At 36.2% G+C, this 15,733-nt stretch overlaps 1 protein-coding gene across 7 annotated transcripts; it reads right to left on the bottom strand.

The window, feature by feature from the left end:
- Window positions 1-1,572: 1,572 nt before the first annotated feature.
- LOC306843617 (transcription initiation factor IIA subunit 1-like) lies at window positions 1,573-12,822 on the bottom strand. Of its 7 annotated transcripts, none has more exons than XM_079375183.1 (11): window positions 12,549-12,822; window positions 10,447-10,548; window positions 10,195-10,351; window positions 10,042-10,106; window positions 9,118-9,193; window positions 6,440-6,573; window positions 5,709-5,783; window positions 5,208-5,309; window positions 4,859-5,110; window positions 4,588-4,677; window positions 1,573-3,174 (listed from the first exon to the last, which is right to left on the bottom strand). In XM_079375183.1, exons 1-11 carry the CDS (start codon window positions 12,576-12,578, stop codon window positions 3,067-3,069), a joined length of 1,191 nt encoding a protein of 396 aa, XP_079231309.1. In that variant the 5' UTR covers window positions 12,579-12,822; the 3' UTR covers window positions 1,573-3,066. The 7 variants fall into 7 exon arrangements, with proteins under 7 accessions (XP_079231309.1, XP_079231310.1, XP_079231311.1 ...); XM_079375184.1 differs by having other exon boundaries at window positions 5,730-5,783; window positions 12,549-12,789; XM_079375185.1 differs by having other exon boundaries at window positions 12,719-12,789.
- Window positions 12,823-15,733: the final 2,911 nt, after the last annotated feature.

The raw sequence follows: 15,733 nt of genomic DNA, 5'->3' as shown, positions 1-15,733 counted from the left end.
AGCACAGTCTAGTCAATATTGTAATTGATTTATGCACGTTATTTTTTACAGGGAATATCGCCCCCTAGCGGACGGTTGAAGTAAGGAACAACGTTTTCAAGCAGATCATCTACTCCTTCCTTGACAATTAATTCTGTGGCAATAATTTTGGTATTCTTAAACCAAGCTGATTCAGACACACACACACACACACACACACACACAAATAAAATAAAAATACTTTTGCATTTCCAAGGGTGGAAAAAGTATGCACATACAATATTATGAGACACCGAACAGAGTATAACATTTCAGTCTCAATGTACTTTTAATCAAATAAAATCTTTTTTCCCTTTCTGTTCATCAAATGCTTGTTAAACTTGTTCAGGTTATGTCTGAACTTAAAACATTTATAGTTTACGAAATTTGCTGGAAACGTGAGAGGACATTTTTGTTGAGTTTAATTTGCTAAAATGTCTAAAACTATTTGACATTTTAAAGGGATAGTTCACCCGAAAATGAAAATTATACCATGATTTACTCACCCTCAAGCCATCCTAGGGGTATGTTATTATTATTATTTTATTATTTAGTCATTTAGCAGACGCGACTTGCAAATGAGGACACCAGAGGCAATCAATTGTAGTATTAAAACCACTAAAAACTGAAAGTTTAAACTTTATAAATGCTACCTATACACATTTTAAAAATAAAGAAATTAAATAATGACAAATGCATACAAAATTCTCAAAACAGTTAAATGGAAAAAGAAAAATTAAGCTAAAAACAACTCAATATTAAATAACGTGTGTATGTACAACCACACACACACACACACACACACTTATGATTCAATATACATCATTTCATTTAGTCTGTAGAAGTATTAAAATAAGTCTAATTAAATAAAACTTAAGTTTATACAAACATAATAAATTCAGACATAATTTAACTAAAATTAAAATAACTAATACAAATCAAATGGAGCTCATAAAAGTTTTCTGAAGGGAATCGTTGCATTTTTGTAAGAAAAATATCTACAGCTTTATAAACCGTAATCTCTAGCTTCCGCTAACTGAACCTACAGGTTGACGAGAGAGTGGCATTCCAGCGGATGATAAAAGGACGTAGGCGTAGCGTAAGCTCCGGTGAGAAGAGATGAACGTGGAAGCACAGAGAAAAGAGCAAAACAAAACAGATCCCAAATTAGAAGTACAAAAAGAGCATTTGTTAAATAAATAGAAATGGAGGATTTCAATCAACCTTTCCTTTGCTGTAAACAAAACTGTGCTCACGAGACTAGCATATTCTCACCTGAAAGTCATATACACCTAGGATGACTTGAGGGTCAATAAATTATGGAGTAATTTTCATTTTTGGGTGAACTATCCCTTTAATAACCCACACACCAAATGACAATAAGGGAAAGTAGTTTCATAGAAACAAATAAATAAAACAAATATGTCGTAAAGGTCAATTTCAACATTTATGTTGATTTCAGGCATCCACCCCTCCACAATAAGAATAAACCTACATATGAATAAGTATTCAGACGACAAGTTGCAAAAGGCAAATGTAGCTCAAGAATGAGAGTCAATTTTAATAGTGCTTTAATAAAGTTCAGCAAAGGCAAAAATAATAAAACTCAATGTTTCAACAAAATACTAAAGATCTCTACTTACAGAACACAACCTTCATAGAGATGAGAATCAGAGACAGAGCAGTATGATTGGTAAAACAGTATATGAATAAACATTACGTTCCCTCACATAACCCAGACAGTAGTTCTGAAGTATTCTTTACTCGCCGTTAGAAAAGCAAAGCGAAACGTACAGTCCGGAGGATGTGTTAAAAACTCTCCCCATTAGACAAAAGACCTGATAGCTAAATTAAATCTGAAAGGCACAAACAAGGAGCATAATGAACTAACATCGAACAAACATAGCATGGACATAATTTAATGAAACCTATCAATACTTTCAACTGCTGAACATACAGAACACAACCTGTCATGTCACAGACTGTATGAGGGCACAGATTAAAAAGTCAGACTATATATTATAAAACAAAATATGGGAGGAAAAAAACAACAACAAAACACCCTAACAAAGCTCCACAGTGCACAGAATCAGGTGTTGAAATCCTCCTCGGCAGAGAACGGGCTGAAAGGAGCACTTCTTTCATTAAGAGCACAGTTCGGTTTCATCCCCTCGAAATTCAACGCTGCCTGAGCTTCAGGAATAAATACAAACTACTAGAAATGTGTAAAATAAGCCTGACCGCAAGTAAAGAATGAAGGGTGGCCTGACCGAGCACTTCATTGACACCTAACGCAATAGATTGCACACAAACACACGCAGGACAACACAAGCTCTGTGATGCACTGCCCAAAAACATGCATCATACTGACAGAGCAGATCTTTAGCCAGAGTACAGTTAGAAAAATCCATGACAGACGTACAAACACGCAAACAATTTAGTGAGATCGACAACGTTACACTTAACTTGCCTGTTTTCATTGGCGTCTCTGCTGTTGAACATACAAAGGTCTAAAAACATAGCAAATATGAAAGGGAATTATTGGAACACAGTTCTTGGTTGCTTGTTTTTAGTGTTTGTATAAGGTGGCAAAAGGTGATGAAATAGTCCTCGTGTTGGACGATTCTCTTTATCAGATGGCTGACCTAGCTACGGAAATCACCAACAAACAGGCACGGCTGCAGTAAACACTGGCCGTCTTTCTTAACACACCAGAGTCAACTTAAGTTAGCGCCAGGCGCTGAAACTGGCTCCCTGCGCCTAATGTTTTCATATTTCTGAGGGGCAAGAATATTGTTCTAAAAGAGAAGTTACGGACTCCTGTGAAACTCTACAGGTAAAAGGGCCATCTTAAAAGGAGGGGGAAAAGAAAAACAAATCTTTTGGATGGCACACGTTATTTTTGTGCCGATATCATTTAAACCGCACGGTAGCACTGGGACGTTACTCTTCAGCCCCCCCAAGTGGGAATCTCCTGAAATGTACAGTTTCAGGTCTCGATGTGTCTTGCCTTAAGAGTGGACAGTTCGGGGTTTCGTTCTTTACCATTTACCACTCTGCATCGCCAATGGCTTTGGAGAACACGTAATCCCGCCCGTTCAGATTCATTATCCCGTCTTTCAGGTGAAATTTCCATTTGTTCTTACTTCTGTGAATCTGAAGCAAAAGATATTGTCTGAATTTAATTTCATGGACCATCAATTAAAAAAAAAAAAGTTTGCATTAAATTTCTAAATGTTTAATATATCAGTGGCAGACCATTTTAATAACATTTTTATATATTGATTTTATTTATATTGAAGTTTAGAATTCATTTTTCCTTATGCAATGTCAAATTTCACACATCAAAATGATCAACAAATAAACTATCACGATAATGTCCTAGTTTATACTTCCCACACAATCTCTAATTTCACTTGTAACTTTACAATAAAAATAAATATTTTTGCATTTAATTTGAAGGTATGTAATGTGACGGTTTAATACAGTTTGTTTAACGTAATTCCAGCTTCTGTGGATATTTTCATGGCGAGAAATATGGCTGAATTGTATCATGTTTTTGTTAAACTGTTAAATAATAATAAAAAACTGAATAAAAAAAAAATTAGTTGAAACCAGCACAATCTAATAAAACATGCTTAATGGATAAAGGGATTCCAGTTTGATACAGTAAAATGCAGTTTATTTATTAGTATTGGTTATTAAAAGTAATGCACTTTTCTCTATGCAAATGTTCAATTTCATTTGTAAAAACACGTTAAAAACATTTTTGCATTCAATTTCTAGGTATGAAAACGGCATAAAAATCCTTTTACCACAGATTGACTTATTGCAACATTTAAGTGTTCACACAACAATGTTATGTCATTATAGTAGACCAGTGCAGTACAGTAGGTCTTAATATAGGCCTCAATGTAAAAAAAAAATTAAACTTTTGTAGTTTTAATAATTTATTTGTAATGAACACACTAAAGGTATTTTTACATTCGAGTATGTTTTTCTTGAATGCTTTGTTTAGATGTAAAATGTAATGCATTGTTTCTTATTTGTTCAACTGCTTTTTTTGCATTTGTTCTTATTTACAATAACAAATAAAATAAATAGCTATATTGTGATTATTAATATAGTAATGATTAAGAAAAGAACTGGAGAAAAAGATGCAATGCTGCTAGGTGAACCTTCAGAAAACTAACTATTTCTCAGAATTGAGTTTGCGGACTCTGTCGACTTCAAATGGGTGTAGCTCAGTTATTTTTCAAAAGATTCTAACAAATCTTTTAATTTCTTTTTAAAGAGAAATTTTAATGTCTTAAATTTTAGTCTTTTAATGGAGAATGTAAAGTTTTAAAATAACTAATTTTTCCAAAATCTCATCGTGACTCATTTTGCCAGCACAGGTCACATTTATATATAAAACTGTAGACATTTACCGACATTCTAGGTGGACTGAGCTATCACCCATTTAAGGAAGGGAGAGAAAATAAATAAGTGTATTCCTATTTATTTTTCTCATGTTTTAAAACTTGTATGTACACTAACAAATGAGGTAACGCAAGTTCCAATACTCGCCTTGTCATACTGGCAAACCACCACGTTCTCAGTGTCGAACAGCTCCTGATCTTCCTCATCACTGACGTCATCTCCACTGTTTAATGGCTCCTAAATTAAAAGATTGTCAAATAGATGAACTATGACTGGACCAGAGAAGACCAGACCAGTCACTGTCCAGCACAAGCATAGTTTCAGTAACATTTATATATAATTATAGCTTTATTCATCTTCAATCAGTTATATATTTAACATGCCGTTTTAATTAACAACAACACTATCCAGAAAGTACCTCCTCCACTTGGCCATCCTCTCCACCATCTTTCTCTTTGTCTTCATCCTCGTCCTCATCATACTCGTCCTCCTCCTCTTCGTCCTCCTCTGAGGATGTGTCTCCAGCACCATCCACCTGGAGCACCATGGGAGGTTGCTGCGAGGCCTGCTGCTGCTGTGGCTGTTGTTGAGGTGCCTGTGCTTGAGGCTGAGGCTGCACATGCGCAGCTCCCTGTTCTGGCTGCACAGCCATCGCTGCTGCCTGCATGACCTAAAGAGACACAACTCCCCTCAATACACACATGCCTCATGCATTTTTCAGTATTTGAGACGTGTACTTCAGGCTTGAGGTCAGACGTTCTGCTGACCTGAGTGTTCTGCGGTACTTTATTTCCTGTGAGGACAATCTGCTGTGGCTGGATGATGACTCCGGTCTGCTGGGGAAGGCCTCCCTGAAGAGGAGTCAACACCTACATGAAGAGAAACACATTCACTGCACTTTTGTGCTCATACACAGATCATGTGACTCCTCACCAGACTTTGAAAATCAATTGTAACATTAAAATAATTTAAAAAAAGCTACAGTAACAACCTGGTAATTGGTTAAATGGTAAGTTTACTTACTAAATATGGTGACAAATGGTAATAGATCTACACAGGAACAATACTACTAAAATGTACTTAATTTTTTTTTCCACAGGGAATTCTGTGATGTTTCACATTTGATGGTTTTTCCATTTAAAAATGTATTCCACATTAGGGTTGTTTTACATTTTGTGTGATAAAATTAACGTTTATTGCATTATTTTTGTGTTATGTACCATGGTGTTTTTTGCATGACATCATCATTTAAATATATTAGCGTTTACCTTAGTTTGTGGAAAAGCTACCTGTGGCAAATTCTGATTCATCACGTGGCTCTCTTTACTATGCAGATAAAGTAACTACGTAAAAAAAAAAAAAAAAAGAAAAAATAATCAAGCAAATCATACATATCACTTATAAAATAGTAAAAATAAATGAAAAAATACAAGTGTAATCTTGAAGTAAAAATAGAAAAAGCTAATTACAATACTCAACGTTAAAGTAAAGTTGCGTGGTAAATAGGTATAAAAAAAAAAATAAAAAAAAAAAAAAGCAAAAAAGATACTTAAAAAATACAAAAAAAACATTTTACTATGTTATAAAAGGAACAAAAGTACTCTGGAATACGTATTAACATTTTATGAAATAATCTGTAAATTTAAGTTGCTACTTTTTTTTTTTAAACAGTAAAGATCTGGCAAACACAGCTACACCATGCATTTGACTGATTATTTATAGTGTACATCATCTTTTATAAACCACTGGAGTAACCCTGCAATAGTAAAACCTGCTCTATTTCCATCAGTTCTCTTCCAGTAAAACAGTCCTCCATCAATTCTGATATTGCATTTTAAATAAGACTTCCTGCATTGGCTAGCAATGAGGAGGACCTCTGCTGACTCTAGGAAACAAATCCCACTCATCAAGTGCATAGACGCAGTCACAACACACCCTGCAGTGACGGAACTAGAACAAACGTGTCACTGTTGTGTGTTGTGAAGTTTGAAGCACAGACCTGCTGTATGACGGGGGCCTGCACACCTCCAGGCTGCATCTGTGGCAGGACCTGCTGCTGCAGCACCATTTGCTGCTGGGGCTGAATGATGTATTGAGCTCCATTGGCAGTTCTGACCACCTGCAGGATCTGACCTGAAGACACAACAGAGAGATGGGCTTTTATAAAGGCATTCACACACTTGTGTTAACATGCACATAGTCACGAAACGTGAACAAGACAAAAGAGGGAGGACAGAACTTGATTCTGTCTACCAGGAATTGATTGGATTGTAGAAAGAGGACGCAGCAAACTAAACATAATTATTTTATGTGAGTGACAGATTGCTAGCCAGCTGAAATTATTAGCACATTAAACGCAAAGCTTCCAAAGAAAAAGTTCCTAGAAAGCATCTCTGAGCCCGACAAATGAACAAGTTAAAACAATACGGACATTTAAAGGATCATTTACAGTTCTATCACTTACTGCTCAGTTTTTTACCACTTAAAGGGGTAGCTCACCCAAAAGTGGTAAAAAATGATGTCATCATTTACTCACCCTCAAGTGGTTTCAAGCCTGTACAAGTTTATTTCTTCTGTTGAACACAAAAGATATTTTGGAATTTTTTTTCTTCATATTATGGAAGTCAATGAGGACCATCAGCTGTTTGGTTACCCATTTTCTTCAAAGTATTTTCTGAGTTCAACAGAAAAACTAAACTCAAATGGTTTGGAATAGCTCAAGGGTGAGTAAATGACCATTTAAATTTTTGTGTGAACTATCCCTTTAAATAATGATGGGGACATGAAATATTGTTTTGAGAATCATTCACGAAATGCAGTTCCAGATTTTTACGAGTTTATACATTTTGCGCAACAAAAGCGCGCCAATATTTGTAAAAATTATTATTTTATCCTTATTTTCCCTCTGCAAAAAAACAGAAGTTAAAAGGGGCGTTACCATAAACTAAAATAAATCCCACTGCTGTGATTGGCTAACTTCATCGCACCATATCCTCAAATAATGTGTTTGCTTAAATTTTTAGTATATGGTTTAAAAAGTACCATTACTTGCGTAATAGATGCTGCATGTACTGCGGTTGTGTACTGTACTGATTTTATTGGCAACAGCCAATGATAAACTTGGCGTTTTAATAAACGTCAAAGCAGCATTTAACACTATTACAAACACACTGTAAGATTAAAATGTATTTACCTGCATTGCCTCTGAGGACAAAATACTTGGCACTGACATATTTAATAAAAGACATTTCTGGAATCATAAATAATTCAAAAAATAAAAAAAAGAGATTTTTATTCAGTCACTCTCTTTATCCAGAAGCAGTATGGCTCTTGTGACTGATTGACAGACACCAGTTGTTCGGAATGATTACATGTGATGACGCATGTTAAGGGGTGGATCAAGGAGAACCGCAATGATATTCCTGATTTGAACTACTTTTTATTAATGCAGTTGTTATGCAGACACTTTTCCAAAGCACCCTCACAAACCAGAGTAAAAGTCAAAAACAACTTTAGTCTGATAATGGATTGCATGCTTTTCAGAGGTCATGAACTGAGAAATCATGTAAGAGGTCATTGCACTATAAAAACATCCTCAGCTTTGTCTAAAAACAGCTTATATTGAAGGCAATCTGCCAAAACAACAGCTTGTGGAATGTTCTACTCTCAGTCCTTTGGTTTACTTCATTTTACCGTAGATTCGTTTAAAAACAAGGCACAATTTGACGCAGGATTTTCAAAACGGTTGAAACTAAAAGACAATGCTCTGATTCACTGAGTATTTATGCGTTTTTTAAACCTACAATACAGCAGCGTCCACCTGTGAAGGACGCAGGCTGTCAAACATACACAAGTGTTAGCCAATAGCAGTGGGCGTTTACTACGAGTCTAAGATATGCCACACCTATTCAAACACAGCGTTCTAATGAGGGGGGGTTAAAAACTGGACAGAAAATAGCCCATTACTTCTAAATTATGTTTTTGGTGTAAAAATCTTGATAACGTTATAGGTGGACCTCAGAGAACAGTACAAAAAAAAAGGCAGTTCATGACCCCTTTAAGAAGTTAATGGAAAATGAACACATTTATGTGTTTGTTTAAACGCCATTCCAGGGGCCCGTTTCATAAAACAAGTTTTCCAAATAAGCCAGGTTTATTTCATTTAGTTTGACTTATTTTGAACCAAATCAACTGACAATAAGTCAGACTAACTTAAACCTGGCTTATTTGGAAAACTTGTTTTATGAAACAGGCCCCAGCATCTGTGGCTATTTTCATGGCGAGAAATATTATTGCTGAATCATATCATGTTTTTATAATTTATTTTTGCTAGAAACTCCAAAACTGTATTTGGCTTAACTGTTAAAAATCTCTTCAAAAGAGTACACTCTGTGCTGGAATTTTTTTTTCCAATCTAATAAAACATGCTTACTGGATAAAGGGATTCGGCAGAAAGAACATGGAGGATATTCCCCTAGTATTAAAAACTTGTGTCATCCTGCAATTACTTATTCTAAAGCGGGTATGAACAATCTGGTCCCATCGGTTAAAAAATTCATAAAAACCCCAATTATGGAAGTGAAAATGACATTGTGATACGCATTTAAGTTATTTTATATTTGTTTTAAGTCATCTTGAGGCCCCATTGTTGAGAACTGGCTGATTGTAAAGTCTTACCCTGATGGGTGATAAGTTGCTGAAACGGTGCTACACCTGCGGGTAACGCCAAAGTTGCTGCTGTGGCTGCTGCACTCTAGTGGAACAAAAGATTGAAACAAGAATTGAATCCACAGAGGACACACATACATTAATGATCAGGTAGAGAGGGAGTGAGAACAATATCCTTGCTGGAATCTGCTGTGTAATCTAATTTGGAGTCGCCAGCTTTGTCTAAACCGTTTTCCAGGAAGACTCCACCCATCTGTTCTCCTGCTGGCATGAATGCTGATCCTACAGGGTGTTCACATGAACAGAGAACTACAGCGATCAAACCACTCCGGTCATTCACTGTCAGTGGGAGATTTCTGGATTGTGAGTAACGGTGACTGTTGGTGGGGTGATGTTGGCATGTTCAGATTTGCATCAAAGTTGCAAAAATGAGCAGTGATGCAGCTAACTCTAAAGGCCCGTTCACACTAATGACAATAACGACAGTTTTAAAAAGTGTTATACATTAAGACTTTATTTACTTTACTAGCTTGATGTGAACAATTAATCCGTGCAAATTAATCTGCTGAAAAAAATTTTCTTGGTAATCTTTAATCAAAATCTGAACATTTACTTACGCTCCAAACCACAACTATAATGCCACTGAGAAACAATATCAGTGGAACCATTTTCAGGATGACTTTTAAGCTCATGAATGAGAAATATGTCAACAGCAAGTCAGATTCAATCCTGCTTTAAAGACTTGAGCATTTAAAGTGGCAGACATCACCGCCTTAACCCAAGCCAACAGTAACACAACAGTAACCCCCCTTTTTCAGTTGCCTTGGAAGCATTTTAAAGCACATTTTAAATACCCAAAGACGTGAGTTAACCCAAAAACAGGTTTTATATTTCAATATTCCAAACACTAACATGTGAATGAGAGGAACTCACCATTCCAGTGGCGCCCATGTGCTGGAGAGCCTTAGAATCCTGAACAATGACCTGCTGCTGAGGAGCTGAGCAGAGACAAACAATTTACTATTGAATATTTACTGGATCTTATTTCATTTCTAAGAACTCGTGCATTTTCAGATCGGGCCTCACCCTGCTGCGCTGGAGGCAGGAGGATATGCTGTGGTTGGAGTTGTGGTTGCGTCTGCTGGGCATGTTGGACTTGCAGCTGTTGAGCTTGCAGAACCTGCTGCTCCTGCGTATGAAAACCCTCCACTGCCTTGGACTGCATCAGCTTACTCTCCCACAGCTGCTCAGTAACAGAAGAGCAGCGAGATGCAGGTTTGAATAAACCATCTATCCATGCAGCTTGTTAAGTATTCATTATAACAGCAAACAACTTACCGTTTTCAGCTCCATCAGGACCTGTTCATCCACTCCCTCATCCAGGAAAAGCTCTCGGACTTCATTGATGACATCCTCCATCACTGCTCTGTACACTTTAGGCTTCAATGAAAGCAAGCAAATCGAATCACTTACTACCGAATTACAAAATATTACAAATCAATATTATAAATTAATTCTTTAATGAATTGGTTGAATCTGCTCAGAATATCAATACATGGGTACCTGACGTATCTATGGTATGACTGCAAAAATGTAAAAAAAAAAAAAAAAAAAAAAAACATTGAAGATAAACCGCTTTCATGCTATTTGTAACTTTAAGAAAGATACATTTTTCTCATGTTATTTGTATGTTAAGTGTTTTTCCTACTTTTAGTCCCATTTTTGTCAACTACCCACATACAGTTCGCTTACAAACTGGACAGAAATGGGGGAGAAAAAATTTAAATCACTGACGTAATGAACAAAACATCTCTTGCCAGTGTGATTCATGATGAGCCAAGAAACAATAATAGAGATTATTTGGATTGAACTGAGAATTTGACCAATGACAAAAAGTTATTTTAATGGTCTTGTAGCAGAAACATTCAAAATAAAGGCATTAGCAATGCATTTATAATTTGTCTTTATGACAACTACCAAAAACATTTACGGTTTAAATATTTCTTAGGCAAACAATACATTTTTGTATTGTCTGTAAATTATTAATATATATGTTTTATACAGTTGTCAACATTTGAAGTGGATCAAAAAAAAGTTCAAAGTTGTCCTAAAACAAGAACACATTTTGGTTTTGGGACAGCTTTGCTATTGGGTAGAAACATGTCTGCAACAACCTGGGGACAAAACATAGTATAAAGTATACATAATATAAACAAAATGTGCCTAGATGTGGCTTTATGGTAAATTTTGTCTTATAGCAAAAACACTTCAGGCTTTGAGGGAACACTGGGGGTGATGTAATAACGCAAAAAGCCCCGAACTATGTTCGACCCGGCTCTTTGAACCGATCCGAGGGCTTTCAGTCCGACACCCCGACCACCGTCTGGTAACCGGATCGGAGTCGAAGCACAAATAGACACACGGCGCGCGATGCATCCGCTTCGTCCACAAACAGCGCGTGCACTGCGGCGAAACTGAAAAATGAAACTATATTCAAAACACATGCACTTCCGGATGCAGCAAACACGTCTTTCTCTAAGTTACCCAGAAACCACCATCGCTATGGCGCCACTAATACATTGTTTTGCTCAAACGGCAAACAGGCAGCAGGCTCGCGGTCTGCGTCGTGTCCCGTCCGTCGGCTCACTATTTAAAGCGCAGTCTGGTGTTTATATGCAGAGCCGGTGACGTAGCGCCGAGTAGCACCTTCCCATCCCGGGCAGACTATATTAGAGCCGGTATGGCTGTATAAAACCAGGCGTCTGAAAGGAGGAGGGTCAGAGGCGGAGAGAGACGCAGACAGAGAAGGGCGACGGTAGCCATGATGAAACAGCACCGTAGCGCTCAGCTCACAGGCTTCCGTGAACCCGTTTTATTGTGAAAATCGGGTCATATTTGGGTTTTTATGCATGGGATTCGGTAATATATGGATGGGGTCATGTACATTTCGTTAAAATAAGATTGTTGTGATGGAGCTTAGAAAGGCAGGACAACAAACAACAGCTTCCTTGAAATATACGCAGCACTATTGTATTTGTTTTGGTACAATATCAGACTCAAAGGGTGCTTTAGCAACAGACTGTAATATATCGAGTTACACGAAGAATGCGAGCCGACATATTTTTAATTTCCGCATCAAAACACAGCTTTTTACACGGCCGAGGCCAAATGTAAGAAAGTCCGTGTTAGTTTAACACTTTAATGCGCTTTTCCCAACACATACTAAAGCTTACTGCCGTGGATCAGAGCCTGTTTTCTCGCTATCAGCAAACACTTCCCTACAAAAGAGCTCAAATGGATCAGATTTGATGTGTACGTGTGTCTAATGTTTTATTATTGAAAATGCCAAGTGTGGGTTTGGTTAAAATGCGCTGCGTCTAACTACAATGCTTGGACACGTGTGTGATTTGGAGTATGAGTGCCGTTTGTCTGATCCTTACCACTTGGTTTGAGTTAGCCGAGCTCGCCATTATGAGCGCAGTGAGGGGAACAAAACACCGCGAATATCAAGCAAGAACCCCAAAAAACATTTAAAAAAAGCACGGAAACATCTAAAACGTTTAAAAAGTTGCCGGTTAAAGTTTCTGGAAATAAAAACACAGCTGTTTACGGTCTTATTCACAGTCCGAGGGCTGCTGATCCCCAGCCGTCCGTCTTCTCCGGTCCTCCGCCTTTATATACGGAGCTGCGCGAGACACAGGGCAGGGTCAAGCGGGCGCTGTGCGAAGTATCGCGAGATTTCGACGCGAACGCGACACGATTAGTCAGCAGATCCTGGATCAGCTCTTCGCTATATTTTCTCGTCTATCGGCATGAAAAAGACCAGCTGTTACACTTGTTCGATTATTAATTACTATGTTTGTGTATTGACCCTCTAACTCAAGCATTCTCTATTCTTTTTCTATTCTTTTGAGTTGTTTTATTTTTTTTTATAAAAAAAACCCCACTAACACTAGCGTTTTCTATTATATCTACTTGTTTTCTTTTTATTATATATATATATATATATATATATATATATATAATTATTATTATTACTATTATTATTACTGAGACCAAATTTATTACTGTCCACCTGCATATATGCCTAATGCTATAAAAACTTAAATATTTATGTTTTTAAAACGAATTTAAACTTTCAGGAATCGCTAAAAGTCATGTCATAACATAACTTTTTTATAACTTAGAGTTATAGAATTGCACTATTAACACAAGTTAAATGAATAAAGCAAGTTATGGGGAAATGTATAGCTAGTTCTTCATTGGAAAATGCAAGCCTAAAGGAGTTACCATTTTCAGCACACGAGGGCGATGTGTACCACTCCATAAGCAACTACTGCTTTATATCTTACAATTTATATTAAACATTCGTATGCATGTGTTTTAGATTTATTTCTCAGCACATTTAAGGAAAACTAACAGTGTCAACGTTTTTGGAGATAAATATTTCAAGAAGTTTACTTCTATAGGGAAGTGAGTTACTACCTCACTAATAGACTGGATTGTCTACATTCAGATCTGTTTCAGATTTAAGGCTGCTCTTTGCTTGCTCAAAATTCAGTGTAAATTATGCATGTCAGCACTTAGTATCAAAGGCAGTTTATGCTATGCATTGATGCCTCCTCTGAGAAGCATTAAACACCTAAATTAAATGACACATCAGGTGAAGCTTCTGTGCCACTTGAGTGCAAATTTGGTTTTGGAAGATAAATAGAAATGTAGAATTCATGTTTGCCGATGGAAATAGTGTCAATATCATGGAGTGTATTAAAGGAATAGTTCACCAAAAAAAAAAAAACTTTAATTTAGCGTTTTAGTGTGATTCTGGGAAATAAAAGTGAATTAAATTCATATAAACTGATGACACCCAAACTATGTGTAAATAAATTATATTATTGTATTATGTGTGTGTGTAGGCCTATATATATTTCTGCTTGTATGCAGTGCATGAACAATGCATATTTCAAACAAGACCGTTTTTCACTGGAGAAAGCAATATTATGGATAGAGGACTCATAGTTTTGCTGAAAGCAACAGTTTGAAGTTAAAAATGGATTTGTTTCTTTGATTTTCACTTCACAAGACATTAAAGGATGAACTTGAGTGGTGTGGATTATTGTAATGGTGTTATCAGATGTTTGGACTCACATTCTGACGGCACCCATTCACTGCAGAGGATCTGCTGGTGAACAAGTGATGTAATGCTAAATTCTGTTTAAATTAATTTCACTCACTTTCAAAATGAAACACTCTCTATGCATTATTTCTTCTGTGCTATGAATTTTTTGGCCTGTCTTTCAAGCAAGAAAAAGCACTTAAAATTGAAGGTGTTAAAGGTATAAAATACACAAGTAGTGTTTTACTCATAAAGACTCGACACAAAGACTAATAAAATGCATCAAGCACAGATTGCTTACTTATGGCTCCTGGAGTTGCATAGCAACAGAGATGGGCTCCAGTGAGCACAGGGAGCTGGTGGCTGCTGATTAAGCCTGTCTTGCCTTTAATTATGAATAAAGCTCCAGTTGCATACAACCATCATTGGGTCCCATTAGCCACACCCAAACTCAGAGCAATCAAGTCACCTTAAACATGGGAAAAATCAGTCAAGACTGCAGTTAAACCAGACAAATCACACACAGTGAGGACGTCTCAGATGAAATGGTTTCTATAGAGGTGATGATATAATATCAGCTCACAAAATAGGTTATAAAAACATTTTTACTAATGTTCCCATTAAGTTAAAAATATATTATTTGAATTTTCTCATTTTAGAAATGTTTAATGCATTTTTAGAATTTTACAAACATTATGAGAATGTTACTATGAATAAATAATGTTTTTGTGCTAATTATTAAAGACCAGACAACTTAGAACAAAACATTACCGCAAAAACATTTGTTCATAACTTTAAGATAATCTTGGCAGAATGTTGCCAAAAAAAAAAATATATAGTATAATATAATATATATATATAAATTTAGCTATCAACTGAATTACTACTGAAAATAAATAAATGACTTGTCATTTAAAACTCTGATATTTTTATTATTGCAACTGGAAGACAATACATTACATAAACATTATTTGAAGTTTCAGGAGAAATATGTGGAAAAGTAACAACATGATGTGACATTTATTGTCATATAGACCATGTGGTTATTTACATGTATAGATGAAATAGTTTGATCTTGTTCTTTGGCAATATGATTGCACACCAAGGAAATAGACAGCTTTATACTCGTACAGCATTGGCATCTGAGTGTATTGAAAATAGACCTGGTCAAATACATATTCATCATGATTTCATTGTGCTCTAAAAATCATACCAGACCACTAGTGACTTACGCAAGTACAAGGACGAAAACATATTTGGGAAAAACAAACAACATCAACAACATTGACAAAACCCTTATATTATTTCACACATAATTTCAGAGGCAGTGAGAGTTTTCCAATAAATAATTCATGCATATTTTTCTCCCCCTTTTGTCTTACATGGATTTGTATGAATCTTAGCCATTAAATCAGTTGTTTTTGGTACACAAAACAAATGGCATTTTATGGGACTGGAATAAATTGAAAGCAAAACAGCATAGCAGCAGCTTATTGCCTATATGCGGAT

Source organism: Barbus barbus, assembly GCF_936440315.1.
Source record: "Barbus barbus genome assembly, chromosome: 24".
In the NCBI taxonomy this organism is placed as follows: domain Eukaryota; kingdom Metazoa; phylum Chordata; class Actinopteri; order Cypriniformes; family Cyprinidae; genus Barbus; species Barbus barbus.
The sequence above is the reverse complement of the archived record's forward strand: the minus strand, read 5'-3'. Positions and strand labels throughout refer to the sequence as shown.